At 42.6% G+C, this 13,247-nt stretch overlaps 1 protein-coding gene across 1 annotated transcript; it reads right to left on the bottom strand.

Annotated features, from left to right (window-relative positions):
• Nucleotides 1–238: 238 nt before the first annotated feature.
• On the bottom strand, nt 239–12,577 carry LOC111873720 (SET domain-containing protein SmydA-8). Its single transcript, XM_023868654.2, has 4 exons — nt 12,520–12,577; nt 5,253–6,536; nt 2,938–3,122; nt 239–557 (listed from the first exon to the last, which is right to left on the bottom strand). The coding sequence occupies exons 2-4, from the start codon at nt 6,520–6,522 to the stop codon at nt 432–434; spliced, it is 1,581 nt and encodes a 526-aa protein (XP_023724422.1). The 5' UTR covers nt 6,523–6,536; nt 12,520–12,577; the 3' UTR covers nt 239–431.
• Between the last annotated feature and the right edge of the window lie 670 nt (nt 12,578–13,247).

Here is a 13,247-nt window from a genome sequence, read left to right as displayed (position 1 = left end):
AAATGAGTATCAGACAAGTAAGGGTGACAACCTCACCGCCATCTGTGAACCGATTGTCTAGAGAATGTGGGAGCCTCGACGTCTCACAACCCTATGGGCCTCCATGGCTTGCTACAGGGATAGCTTTACCTACAGTAGATAGGATGAGTCCGAATGTTGAATTGGAAAGGACGTGAAATAAAGAAATTGTGGGCCTTTTAAGGTATTATCTTAATTGTTGCGTGGAAACAGGAGAGCCATGAGAAGAGAACAGTCCGGTATGATATTCAAATTAGGGACTTCAGAATAGTAACCCAGTCATGGCGTTAGGCGGTATAAATCACAATGAACAAGTAGTTATGTTGTCCACTTTATTGTATTCGGACTATACCATCTTCATTCTTTCGGAGTTTGAAACATTGGTGAAAGAGTGACCAAAGTAATTCAGTTTGTCAGTCGAATTCAAGCTCCTTAGATAAGTTGGCAAGTTTGTCTTCAAGAAGTTGAGCCATGTCAGCTTCTGTTCTCAAGATTTCTGTAGCCTGCTGTAGTAACGTCATGGCTTCTCCCATAATGACCTGCGAGTAAAAGATCCAGTCACTTGCAATGTAATAAAACATATAAGGTTTTCTATATACAGCGTGAACTTATCGAATCTCACGCCATATTCAGTTTCTTCACATGGCACTTCACAGTGGAGCCATCTATCTAGAGCTGCCAAAACCAACTGTGGAGCAAATATAGAATTCCATACTACGAAACGGTATGTCATGAAACTGGGTAGATTTACTGTATGAATTCCGGGCGATCAGCATAGTAACCAATGGCTGAATTTTGTATACACTCTAATGAACCTTCGGGTTATATTGGAAATGGGAAATTTCTTGGCTAGTTGAGAGACTGTTAGCTTCTATACACGGTATAAAAGTTTGTGATGATTTTATATTAATAAAATTATTGTGTTTCTGGACATTGTCCATCGTCCTGTGTTTATTTAAAACCCATAATGTTTCGAAGACTGGAATCTATCTCCGTCTTCAGGTGAAATCTCCGCAGTTTGGCCCAATCGATAGAGCTAGTCCCTATCTCCGGAGATCCAGAAACATAATAATTCTATACAGGGACTAGTTTTTCATAGAGTTAGTTAATTATTAGCCGGTCACGGTAGCCGAGCGGTCTAAGGCATGCACTGTCTTCGCTCGCTCGGAAGACGGGATCGTGGGTTCGAATCCCACTCAATGCATGGATGTTTGTGTGCGTTTTTCTGTGTTTGTGTACAGGTAGAGGCCTCGCGACGAGCTGATCAATCGCCCAAGGAGTCCTACCGTATGTTTAAGATTTAGAAAAACCGAAGTGAACGGAGTTCATGGAGGTAGGCCTAGGCTCACTGGGGCTGTAGTGCCAAGGAAAGAAAGAAGTTAATTATTTACGGTCCACTCCCTCCACGAAATTTCCAGCTCACAATTCATAATTATTCTACGCCATGTGACCTATGCAGCAGATGAAACCTCGTCAAGTAAACCGCGAAACACATGAGAGATTATTATATCGTATCATGATTAATATATTCTTTCCGATAACCCCTCTCTATCGAGATGAACTACTTCGTCGTGAAAGATTTCTCTCTATGGACTGATAGCCACTCAATCTGTACCATTAAGAGAACGCGCAAGGTTCATTATTTTCTTCAGAAGACTGTGTCACTGATCCTGTTAAGTGCAGTCCACGCTCTCATATTCCATTTGTTTAATATTTTTCTTCATTCTCCGACTACATATCTCAAGTGGTATTTTCCCTTCAAGGTTTTCCGACTAAAATTTTGCAAGCATCTCTTATGACCGACTTGAACGTCACATGCACTACCTAATTTAACCTCCTCGCTTCTACCACTCTTATAATATTTGAACATAAACGGTTTTGAAGCTAGGATCTACTCATTACACGATTTTCGCCGATGTGCTCTTACTTTCTCTCGCTTATATCCAAATGTTCTCCTCAGCATTGCGTTTTCAAACCTGTATTCAAACAGGAACAGTTAAAGGAAACACAGCACGATAGGTTCTCGCCCGTACTTCTCGAATAATGAACCGAAATAGGCCAGTCGGTATAGCAGGCTTTGGTATTAGCGCTGCTGAACCTTCGGGTTCTGCTACCAGAAAGTTTTTTTTTATCTCCATATATTTGTACAATCAGTCCATTATGGGCTATAAGTACATCTTATGTGAGACTTAATCTAAAGCTTAAATACTAAGTGAGAACATGTCGGGGAGAGTAATGCTCCAGTGAGCATTCTCTAGGAATCTATCGAGTGTGACTTTGTTATTTTGTGTATTGCATTTATATGAAGCGCGTCGTTAGGTCGTTTGTTTTATGCCTTTTCAGTCTTCTGGGCTCGTCTGCATCGTTTAGTAGTCTGGTTGCCAGTTCACCAGAGAGTTAGTTAATTAGTAAGATGGCTCTTAGGGAAACAGGCTGTGAGGGTGGGAGGTGGATGGAACTGGGACAGGATCGTGTCCAGTGGCAGGCTTTGGTATTAGCGGTGTTGAACCCTCTGGTTCTGCTACCAGAGTTAGTTAATTAGTAAGATGGATCTTAGGGAAACCGGTTGTGAGGGTGGGAGGTGGATGGAAATGACTGAGGATTGTGTCCAGTGGCGGGCTTTGGTATTAGCGCTGCTGAACCTTCGGGTTCTGCTACCAGAGTCAGTTAATTAGTAAGATGAATCTTAGGGAAACAGGTTGTAAGGGTGGGAGGTGGATGGAACCGGCTCAGGATCATGTCCAATGGCAGGCTTTTGTATTTTGTAGCTTTGCTGAACCTTTGGGTTTCCATCCAGATTGCTCGATAGTTCTATTTTGGCTTAGGGAATACACGTGGACTAGGAAATTTTCCCTGGCAACTATTACTGTTGATTCAGTGATGTAACATAGGCTAACACAAACATTTACAGTAAGTTACCTGTGCGGCAGCCTTCGTGATTTTGTCACTGGCCAGGGTGCGTTTCGCTTGCACAGCCATGGCCGCCTGCAAGTCATACAACAAGAGGCCACGCAGTCTTGTGGCCCCGGGCTCCAAGATGTCGGCTATTTCAAGGAGCTCCGTACACAAATTGATCTTCCTTTCCAGGAGAGTGTCCGGCAGCTCTGTAAATGGGAACGCAATTGTTTCAGTAAGATGTTGCTGATATTTATGCATGTATTACCTTCCCACTCACCTCTAGATCTCCCCAGTGTTCTCTTCTCTTCATTAGTTCTCATAACAATTAATATGTATTGTAGCGTATAGAGCCGTTACTGGGTAACGACCTAGAAACAAACAACGAAACAACATCCACTGCTAGGTAACAGATTGTCGTGCCATAGCTCAGGAGGTTAGTTGCCGGCTTTCCACAGGCTCAGCCAAGGTCAGGATATGTGGGATTTGTGGTGGACAAAGTGGCACTGGGGTCTGGTTTTCTCAGCGTACTTCGGATTCCCTTGCCAATTCTCATTCCACCGACTGCTCCGCATTCATCATCACGCGTTATTATCCGGTGCTGGTACAATAGGCCAATTAGTGGCCGACGTACAAAGTGGACTCAGTCTTACCCCACTCAAGGAAACTAAAAGATAACTAGGTAACAGGTTCTTAATAAGCAAGTTTTCGCGGCCGTTGCTGAGTAACGCCTTTCCAAAAAAGCAGGTTCCCACTGCAGCGAGTCAAGATCAACAATAGAAGAACTGTTGGAAAGGATGTTTTCTACGCGGTCCGTGCTAAGGGGTTATCAATAGGTCACATTGTTCCTGGGGATATAAATACGGGGACCTGGCTCTCCAGGTTGGGAGAGTCTCGAATCTGAGACAGTAAAATGTGGACATGAGTCCCTCAGCACTCGGGCCTGAAAATGACTGCGCTGGCGAGGACCAGTAGCAGTTGTAAACGACAGACCCATCCTCTCGTCATAAAGAATGTTACATAAGGACTATGGAAACAAGTGTTCAGTTGAACAAATTGCTGGTCGTTAATCTCAAGCGGCTTGGCGCCAGGGTTGAAGTAACTCTGACTCTGACTCTGACTCTGACTCTCAGCTGTCAGTTGGAAGGGAGTCTGTGAAGAGAAGACTTGGTCGATGCAGTCGAAGAATCTCCATTGTTAAGATCCGTTACCGGGAAACTACAACTCAAAGCAGACTGAAAACGCTTAGCTTGTGCTGTAGTGGTTTGTAAAGTGTTAAAGTGTTAACGATAGTGTTACTGTCATTTACAGTTACGCCCTGTAAGTGGTCAATAAATCCAATCTCCGATCCAAAACCCCGTCGAGATTCACTGATACACGTGAAAATATGTACTTCTCATCCAATTTTTCTTCTTTTGAACACGTTCCTGAACCACTTCCCATCTTCAAAACCTGTTTTCCTAATAGCCTTGCGTTCTAAATGTTATGACCATCTCGCCTTTAATTCAATTGCCTTAATTTCTTGTGAACACGGTAATGAACCTTCGGGTTCCATAAAATGTTTGGAAATTCTTGAGTAGCTGCACAACTGGCAGCTTTTCAAGAAGGGTTCAACACCATAGCGTTAGTTAACGCTGTCTGGTAAAGAGAATAAAGTCGGATTAATCCGTAACGCATCTGACTTAGATACACAGTTCGGTCTTCTGGATTACGTCACTCTGCAGTGGTTACTAACGCTTTGAAGAAACGCGCTACATTCATCCTCTGACCTACGGCCCTAGTTCCTCCGTAACATTGCTAACCACCTACCAGACAACAACATGTCTTCTCATTGTATCCAGAATTCTGAGGCAGCGTGTTCCTCTGACACGCCGGTACCAACCTGAGCAGGCCACGCGTTATCATAACCTAGATCGCGGTATGGATTACGAAACTTTGAATACCTTCCTCTCCCATTACAGACCGCAACCATGCAGTGGCTGAAGATGCAGAGAGAGGGAGGGTGACGTACTATAACTAAGGATCCTGACCAACCCATACACCCTAAAACCCTTATCTCAGTGGACTCTCCACTGGGGCCACACGAGCGCACAAAATGCTTCCGTTGTAACGAACGTCGTTACGTCCGTTGTAGAAATGAACAAGAGAGGCGAATGCTACGCTTTCTTCTGGCTCCATTACAGACAAAAACTACGCACCGCATTCTGCAACTGTGTAGTGTCCTCAGCAACGTCCGTTGCAACGGACGTACTTCGTGCTCTCTTGTGGCCCCAGCCTAAGAAATCCACTTCGCATTCTGTTGAGAAAGAACAAGTGTTAAAAACAGTGAGGGTACTTACCTGAGAGTAAGAACCCTTGCATATTCCCATACAGCTGGGACAGGGCGTATTTAACCTCCAGCATATGCCAGTTACTGGGGTGCAATGCGTCTTTATACTTATCCAAGAAACCCTCCAATGCCTGAGGTTTACTTTTTTCCAAAGCTGCAATTTCCTGACGAATAGCGTCGTTTCCCCAGGCAATTTGTCGTCCAAGGATCGTATGCGGGCAGACCTGACACTTCCAAGGCGAGGAGGATTCTAGAGGGTTCGTTGATATGATCATACTGCTCTTCTTTCCACCAGATTTCTTACACTGGGAACAATTTATAGATCCTAAATAAGTTCCAAGCTCAGTTTCATCAGAGCATCTTTCACAGTTGCAATCGAAACACTTCGACTGCTTAAGATGTTCCCTCCTCGCTAAAGTTCCCCAAAGAGTTTGTGTATAAGTAACACAAATTATTTCTCCTTTCTTTATCGGTACTGTAGACACTAATTCTAATGTATAATTTGGTCCAGTGAATACGTGTTTAGTGTTTGGTTTACAATCATGTGATAACATTGCAGCTTTAGGGTACAAACCCCTAATCTTTATATCACCATCAGAACGCCGAATCTCAAAACTGTTTGTGTCCAAAATAGCTGCGACTTTCAATATCGTCTCTTCGCTGAATTCTGTCATGCCAAGAGCATTTCTAAGGAAACCGACAATGTTATTCTTAAATATGTTGTAAAGGGTAGTGTTTCTTCTTTCCTCTAAATGAGACTGCAATTTTAAAATTGCCTCGTATTTTTGTGGATCTCGCTTTTGTAGCAGAAGGCACCTGAGTGGAGTAATGCTACAGTATGCTGCTTCCTTTTTATCTTCTGCTTGTATACTGGCGCGGAAACCCCTTTCCTTCATCAGGCTACATTCAGGCACATGGAGAGGGGACATTTCACAGTGAGCCCCACACAGAGGCCATCCGCAGCTCCTGCATTTATACGTTTCGGTGCCGTCAGGTACCCTGAGCCGGCGTCCGCAACCTAAACACAGAGGAAGGGACACTACTTTGGGACCCAGCACGGTGGGGTCTTCCTTCATGATTGTTTCCCCCTGCCGGATGTCCCTTGTTGCCACGACGTGGTAACCCAGTTGTGCAGAAACGCTGAGTTTGTAGGGCGCGCACCGAGTCTTGTGGAACTTCCAGTGCTGCCTCTGGTGGTTACGACTGCAGTAGAAAACTGAATGACAGCCAGAGCAACACTGCGTTGCTCCAGCCTGGCACACGGCGCACGGTCCTGTCATGGTATGAAGGTCCTCTGTAACAAAAGTAAAAAGAGGGTGAAACTATCCCTGTAACAGGCCGTGAAGGTCCATAGGGTTGTGAGACGTCAGGGCTCCCATATTTTCTAAACAATCTGTTCACAGATGACGGTAAGGTTGTCAGCCTTACACGCCGGCCGTCCTTTACCCTCCTGGAAGATTCCTGGTACTCAATTCTGTTAGAGGCTGAGTCGATCCCAGGGGCATAGTGCGGCTGGAAGGTTTAGGACAATTAAAAAAATCCAGTAACCTCATCGGGAATCGAAACCCGCTACATTCCGGCTTTTGGAATAGTCCCTCAACCAGCTACGATACCGCGTGCCCTCCCCCCGCCCCCCCCGCAACAAAACAAACACAAATAATTTGGTAGGGATTATTGGGTTTTTAGGCTCTGTCCATCGTCCAATATTCTAAAGAACACAGCGTTTCGAAAACTGGGTCTGTTTCAGTCTTCAAGTTGGAGGTTGGGAGACATTTATTCTATTAGGTCCGTTAGAAAGAGGTATCCTCAATCACTGGACCTTTCATGCAGTTTCCGAAACGCTGTGTTTGTTAAAATGCCGGACGGTGGACAAATTGCGAAAACCAGTATTTCTGAGTGCTATACACAGTATAAACATCGTCAGAGCCGTTAAGAATCTACTTAGAAATGATTTAGACACACAAATTTAATAATGCAAGAGTACGCGGAAATGAACAACTATTCAAACAACTCTCGTAACAGATAAGAGAGAAACACCGATATGGGAGGAGTGCGCAACACACACGTGGCAGCGGTGGTCAAGTGAACGCTGAAGAAGACTGGCATGCTGAACTGAGTTAGACACTTTACACATGGAGAAATTGTCGTGATAAACATGTATGGTAAACTGCAAGAAATAATACTGAGAAATGATTTCGTAACTATTTGAAGTATAAATAAATTATACAGTTCTATCAAAGCAAAGGAAGAAACGCCCATGAAACAGGCAGCAAGGAGGTCCTTCTTCCTACCTGCTTCATGCTGGTTTCTTGCTTGATTTTTTCTTTGTCCCTGAAGATGGAGATGACTTATTCCTCCGAAACGTCGGCTGGTTTTCAACGTACTACACAGCGTTATATCCCAGAAGATAGAACTCTTCATACTCATAACCACTCCTAATGGAACCTCATATCCTATATAATTATAATTATTATAGTGTTCAAACAATTAGTTTAACAACGAACCTTTATTAAGATTATTTCTTGCAGGTGGCCTTTTGCAGTCTTCACAATCAAGATTGTATCTTAGCTTCTGTACCTACTTACTTACTCATGGAGCCGAGCCCTTCTGGAGTAGCCGCCAATTCTGCAGCTACTCAAGAATTTCGCAGGATTTTATGGAACCCGAAGGTTCATTACCGTGTTCACAAGAGCCCTCCACTGGCCCCTATCATGAGCCAGCTTAATCCAATCCATCCCATCCTATCTCTCTAAGATCCATATTAATATTGTTCACCGTCTTACGCCTTAGTCTTCCCAGTGGTCTCTTTCCTTCTGGCTTCCCAATATCCTATATGCATTCCTCGTCTCCCCCATTCGTGCTACATGTCCTGCTTCATGCACAGCTTCTGTATGTTTAACATTGTGTAGGACCACTTTGAAGAGGTGAAATAAAATGTTATTTATAGGTTACTTGATGCTATAATTTTGCCTGTGGTTCAGTATGTGTGTGAAATTTGGTCTCTGACATTAAGGGAGGAACATAGACTGAGGGTGTTTGAGAACAGGGTGTTGAGGAGAATATTTTGACCGAAGAGAGATGAAGTGACAGGAGGTTGGAGAAAACTGCGCAATGAGGAACTTCATAACTTGTACTCTTCTCCAAGTGTAATTAGAATGATCAAGTCAAGTAGGATGAGGTGGGCGGGCATGTAGCACGCATGGGGGAGAAGAGGAATGCATATATGATATTTATGGGAAAGCCAGAAGGAAAGAGTCCACTGGGAAGACCAAGACGCATGCATGTGGATAATATTAAACTGGTTCTTAGATAGGACGGGATGGTATGGATGGGGTTGATCTGGCATAGGATAGGGATCAGTGGAGGGCAGTTGTGAATAGGGTAATGAACCTTCGGGTTCCATAAAATGCTGGGTTGCGTGATTAGCAAAATGTCAGCTCAACTCTAATGGTTATTCGCTGTTGAATATATTTGCTGACGAAAGAGTTCCTGTGCACAGAATCTTCAAATAATGTCGAAACCTGGCGAATCGGCAGCCATATTCCCTCTGACTTGAATTTGTATAAACTTTATTGTAAACGTAATAAACATGGAACATTTTAACAAACTGTTTATCGTAATTTGTCTGGAGTGACAGAAGAAATTTATGAAATCCCTCAGAGTATTTCCTTCTTTTTGCCATGATCAATATTCGAACCCTTCAACTCCCGATAGCGAAATAGCTAACCATTGCACAGAGACGTGAGTCAATTGCACAACAGACTCGTTGCAGATGTAACGTGTCTCAACTGACGTCACTGTTACAAACGAGTGTCAGATGAGCTACTGCTAAGGTCCGTACAAGATAAACTTGGAGATGACAGCCGCTGCTCTGCACTGGTAGCCACTGTTTATATCTGTCCCTACCGGATAGAAGACACATCGCGTCTGCGTTACTGAAAAGAATCGGTTAATGGAATTTATGAAAATGTAATCTCAGCCCTGCAAATCATGTGGAAAACATCAATACACTCTGTGAACAAGCTGCAGTCTTCTTAACGTTGCAAGCACGCTGCATGCATAGAAGCAACTACTTTTTAAAGGACTAAATATATTACTCACTGTCTTCGCTCGCTTGGAAACCGGGATCGTGGGTTCGAATCCCACTCAGGGCATGGATGTTTAGTTTGTGTGTGTGCATTTTGCTGTGTTTGTGTACAGGCATAGGTCTTGCGGCGAGCTGATCACGCGCCCAAGGAGCCCTACCGAATGTGTAAGATCTAGAAAAACCAAAGTCTACGGAGAAGTTCATGGAGGTAAGCCTAGGCCCACTGGGGCTTTAGTGCCAAGGGAAAAGAAAATAGATTACTTAACAACACATTTTCAACCACTGTAGACATGTAAAGTCTGATGAAAATTGTTATGGGTAGTGATTTGGGAAGATCGTGGAAATAAGGGCTCCTGGTCTATTTAAAATAAGAAGTCCTGGGAGGAACTAATCTCTTACTTTACTTTGATACGACACGGACCGAAAGAAAAATTAGGGGCGACACACATACACACTAACAGCAAGGTGATCTCACGAATCACGTAACAACAAATTCGGAGGTAGCACAAAGAGACGCTCAGGTGCGGGGGGGGGATACACAGGCACAGACGGGTACGCAGGCAACAAGATGATTACGTAAGGATCTTTTTTTTTTTTGCAAAATAAGGAAAGATTGCTAAGGACACTATTAAGTAACTTATCTGGGAAATATGGGGAGGTTACGAATGATGTCCGACATAACGACTGAGATGTGAAATGGTATCTTCTGAATGCTTTTTACTCCCACTATATAGCAATTTATCGAGAGAAGATCATGAACTGTAGGAAGAAGAGGATGCAAGACAGATGAAGCAGAGGATATGGAGGGAAAAAGTAGAAGGATTAGTTTATAAGAAGAAAGATAGGCAGGGCGGTCAGAAACTGGAGGATGGACAACTCAAAAATTCGAAAAATGAACCTTACTAACATCATCTCACGTTATTGGATTTGAGGTCCTTGCAGCGGTGATTATGAAGTTTAGTGTCTGCCGTGATGTGACGTCATGTAGTCCTGTAAATTTCACCTATGTTTAGGAGGAATATTTCGCCTCCATCTTCAGAGTTGATGAGTAAGTCAAGCATGTTTATGATTGAAAACTGCTTCTTGCGTGTTGCTTCTTTGGCTTGTTCTTAGTTACTGAAGACAGAGGCAGCAAATTGTTTCGAAATATCGGTGAACTTTTATCGGTCTACAAGGAGTGACAACGCAGAACATAGTGAAGCTTTACGGTCTAACGTGTTAGCAAAATATGCTCATTAAGGGTAGAGGATTAATGACGACCAGTATGTAGCTGCTGTGAAGGAAGGGAAACTTCTGGACAAGACGTCCGTTATGACTGGTCACGGACCCCAAGGCCCCTGTCACGTCGAGCAGATGTTGAGAGACTGATAGATGTGCACGTAACTCGCATTGACGTAAGTAAAACATTACTGACGTCACTGATTTCACTCGGATTCTTTTTAAGATTGGCTACAGCAATGCTACAGAGTGAAGATGGCTCAAGAGATAATTCCTCTGACCTGGAGGCTATTTGGGAGCTTCCTCTTTCGCATCTCGGCCGGGACACACACTATACTGACTGAAAGTTTTCGTGGTTTATCTCAGTCCCTCAAAACAAATTCCAAGATAGCAGGTTAAATTATTATTATTTACTGAAATTCAAATATTTTGCACAATACTAATGGCATCTACTGACACGTTTAAATAAACAATAAAAAACACAAATATGTAATTTTTTGTAAATATAATTTCACTTAAATTAATTTTCACATTTTAAAACAATCTCTGTGGAATGCGTCCTGTTGCGTGATCAGAACTAATCGATTATCATGCTCCGTCTAACTGAACACAGAGAATGTATAACATTTAATTTGTTTTTATTAAAATCACAACATGTTTCGACAGTTTTATCTGGTCATCATCAGGTGAATACTAATGCTTAACAGGTGCTGTATTGAATTGCAAAATGCTTTACCTCTCATATGGGCCCATATTTACAATTATTTCTGTTTCATGACAATATTAGCATGGGCAAAATCTACATATAAAAATGAAATGAATGGTGGATTAAGTAAAATTTAACAACCCTGGAATGAAATGGGGTAAACGAGTCTCGAGCTCCAAGGGTATGAACCTTTATTCCGCTTGTTGCTGGGTGTTGGGTGACGAAGTTAATAACGTGTGACGTTTAAGAATCTGGAACAATGACATTTGCAACCTAAGTCGTTAATTTTGATGTATTAACTACTGCTATATGCTTAATGAAGGGATTACTCTTATACTTACGGACTGATGGATGTTTGCTAGCCTAACTAGGCCATGGTTACCCAGCAAATTGGTTAAGGTGACAAGGCTAGGGACATGCATTCAAAATGTCTCTAATTCGAATCTTGATCTTGAAACAGAACATCCTGAAAATTTTAAGGATTTTTCTTTAGCTCCTCCGTGCTGATTCAGGGAAAATACATTAAAACAGGCCACGACCGCTTCCATTCATATCCGTTTATACTCATTATTCACGAATAATTCTACCATTCGTCGTTATATAATTATTCGCTTCTGACAGCTTCGTGATATGAACCATAAATAAAACACGTAATGTCTAAACACTTGTCGGTTTCAATCTGTTTCCGCTATATTTTCGGTTTCCTACTTGTAACGACATCAAAAATAAAAATACAAAATAGTGAATAAAGTTTCACACTTCGAAATTCGTATATTTTTGATGATATGGAAAGGTCTCACGCCTGTCGAGGACGTCAAAGTTGCTACTCTGTTTTGAGATGAGATGTCTTTTGAATTTGTAGATGGATATTTATTAACAAATGTACACGGCTCCATATCGCATGTTTTCACCGCCATGAAAACATAAATCTTCGTACTCTTTTTGCGAAAAATTAGTCAAATTTAGATAAAAATAGGTATTAATATTCAAAACAATGACTACTATCGTACTTATTTTAAAAATGAGGAAAACAAAAAAAATATTATGTATCTAAAATATAAAACAATAGTTATGCCGTAACTAAGACACACAAAGATATCATTAAGTGAATCACTAATGAACAAAACAAAAACACAAAATAGTTTATAACTAAAGCATAAATCAATGGTTGTTTTGCAAATGAAAAGCAACACATAAATCTCACAGCTAAAGCAAAATAAAATCATAACTAAAAGAGAATTTTAAGACAAACGTAAAATGAAGTACATCTGTATGTTAGAAGCGCCCCTGTGTCTGCCCCTGGCTCTGTACTAGCTTCTTTCTTGATCGCGACTGCAACGCCTGATGAACGGGACCGGTGAGTGCTGCAGGATCGAGCCTGCCCCTCTACACCTCGGCAGCCCGGCAGCTCAGCCACTCTCATGGCCAGGATGCGGGATAGACGACTAAGGGCTATGGGTTCACAGAAAGATGCAAGAGAATTCTCTTTCCTCATTCCGTATAGTCACTAGGCCACGAGTTGCACTGTTGTTCTTACTCCCTCATTTGGTTAAGACAATTAAGAACTCTGTCACTGTCTAGACTATATAGCGTCCAGTGGGAGGATTTTAGATGAATTGGGAAGGATTTGGCTGTGACCTAATCGAGGTACCATCTGGGTTTTTGTCAGGAGGGACTGAGGAAAATCACGAAAAATCTTGACCCGTGTTCGAGATGAGAGTCGAACAAAACACCCTCCCAGAATATGAGTGCAACATCACCACAACACCAACCCGTTCTTGTGAATCACAGTTCGATTCCGGGCAGGAGCAACGGATTTATCTCTCTTCTTCAGTCGGTACAGTGACTGGTCTAAGGGTTAGGTGACCAAAAAATCGTGGTTCTGGCAAAGCCAAGAGATGTTTTCTTGTCCACAGCGTCTAGAGAGGCTTGGAGCCGGGATAACGCAGTCGGTATAGCGACTGGTTACGGGCTGGATGACCGAGAGATCGGAG

The sequence above is a fragment of the Cryptotermes secundus genome, unplaced genomic scaffold, assembly GCF_002891405.2.
Source record: "Cryptotermes secundus unplaced genomic scaffold, Csec_1.0 scaffold31, whole genome shotgun sequence".
NCBI classification, from domain to species: domain Eukaryota; kingdom Metazoa; phylum Arthropoda; class Insecta; order Blattodea; family Kalotermitidae; genus Cryptotermes; species Cryptotermes secundus.
Note: the sequence above shows the minus strand (reverse complement) of the source record. Positions and strands in the feature narration are given on the sequence as shown.

What these genes read in the sequence shown, in the direction of transcription:
- LOC111873720 (XM_023868654.2), bottom strand. Translation starts at nt 6,522, where the DNA reads ATGACAGGACCGTGCGCCGTGTGCCAGGCTGGAGCAACGCAGTGTTGC. An exon ending in GCAAGGGTTCTTACTCTCAG is followed by an intron (nt 3,123 to 5,252) that starts GTAAGTACCCTC and finishes TCCCATTTACAG; the next exon opens with AGCTGCCGGACACTCTCCTG. An exon ending in TCACGAAGGCTGCCGCACAG is followed by an intron (nt 558 to 2,937) that starts GTAACTTACTGT and finishes TTTTACTCGCAG; the next exon opens with GTCATTATGGGAGAAGCCAT.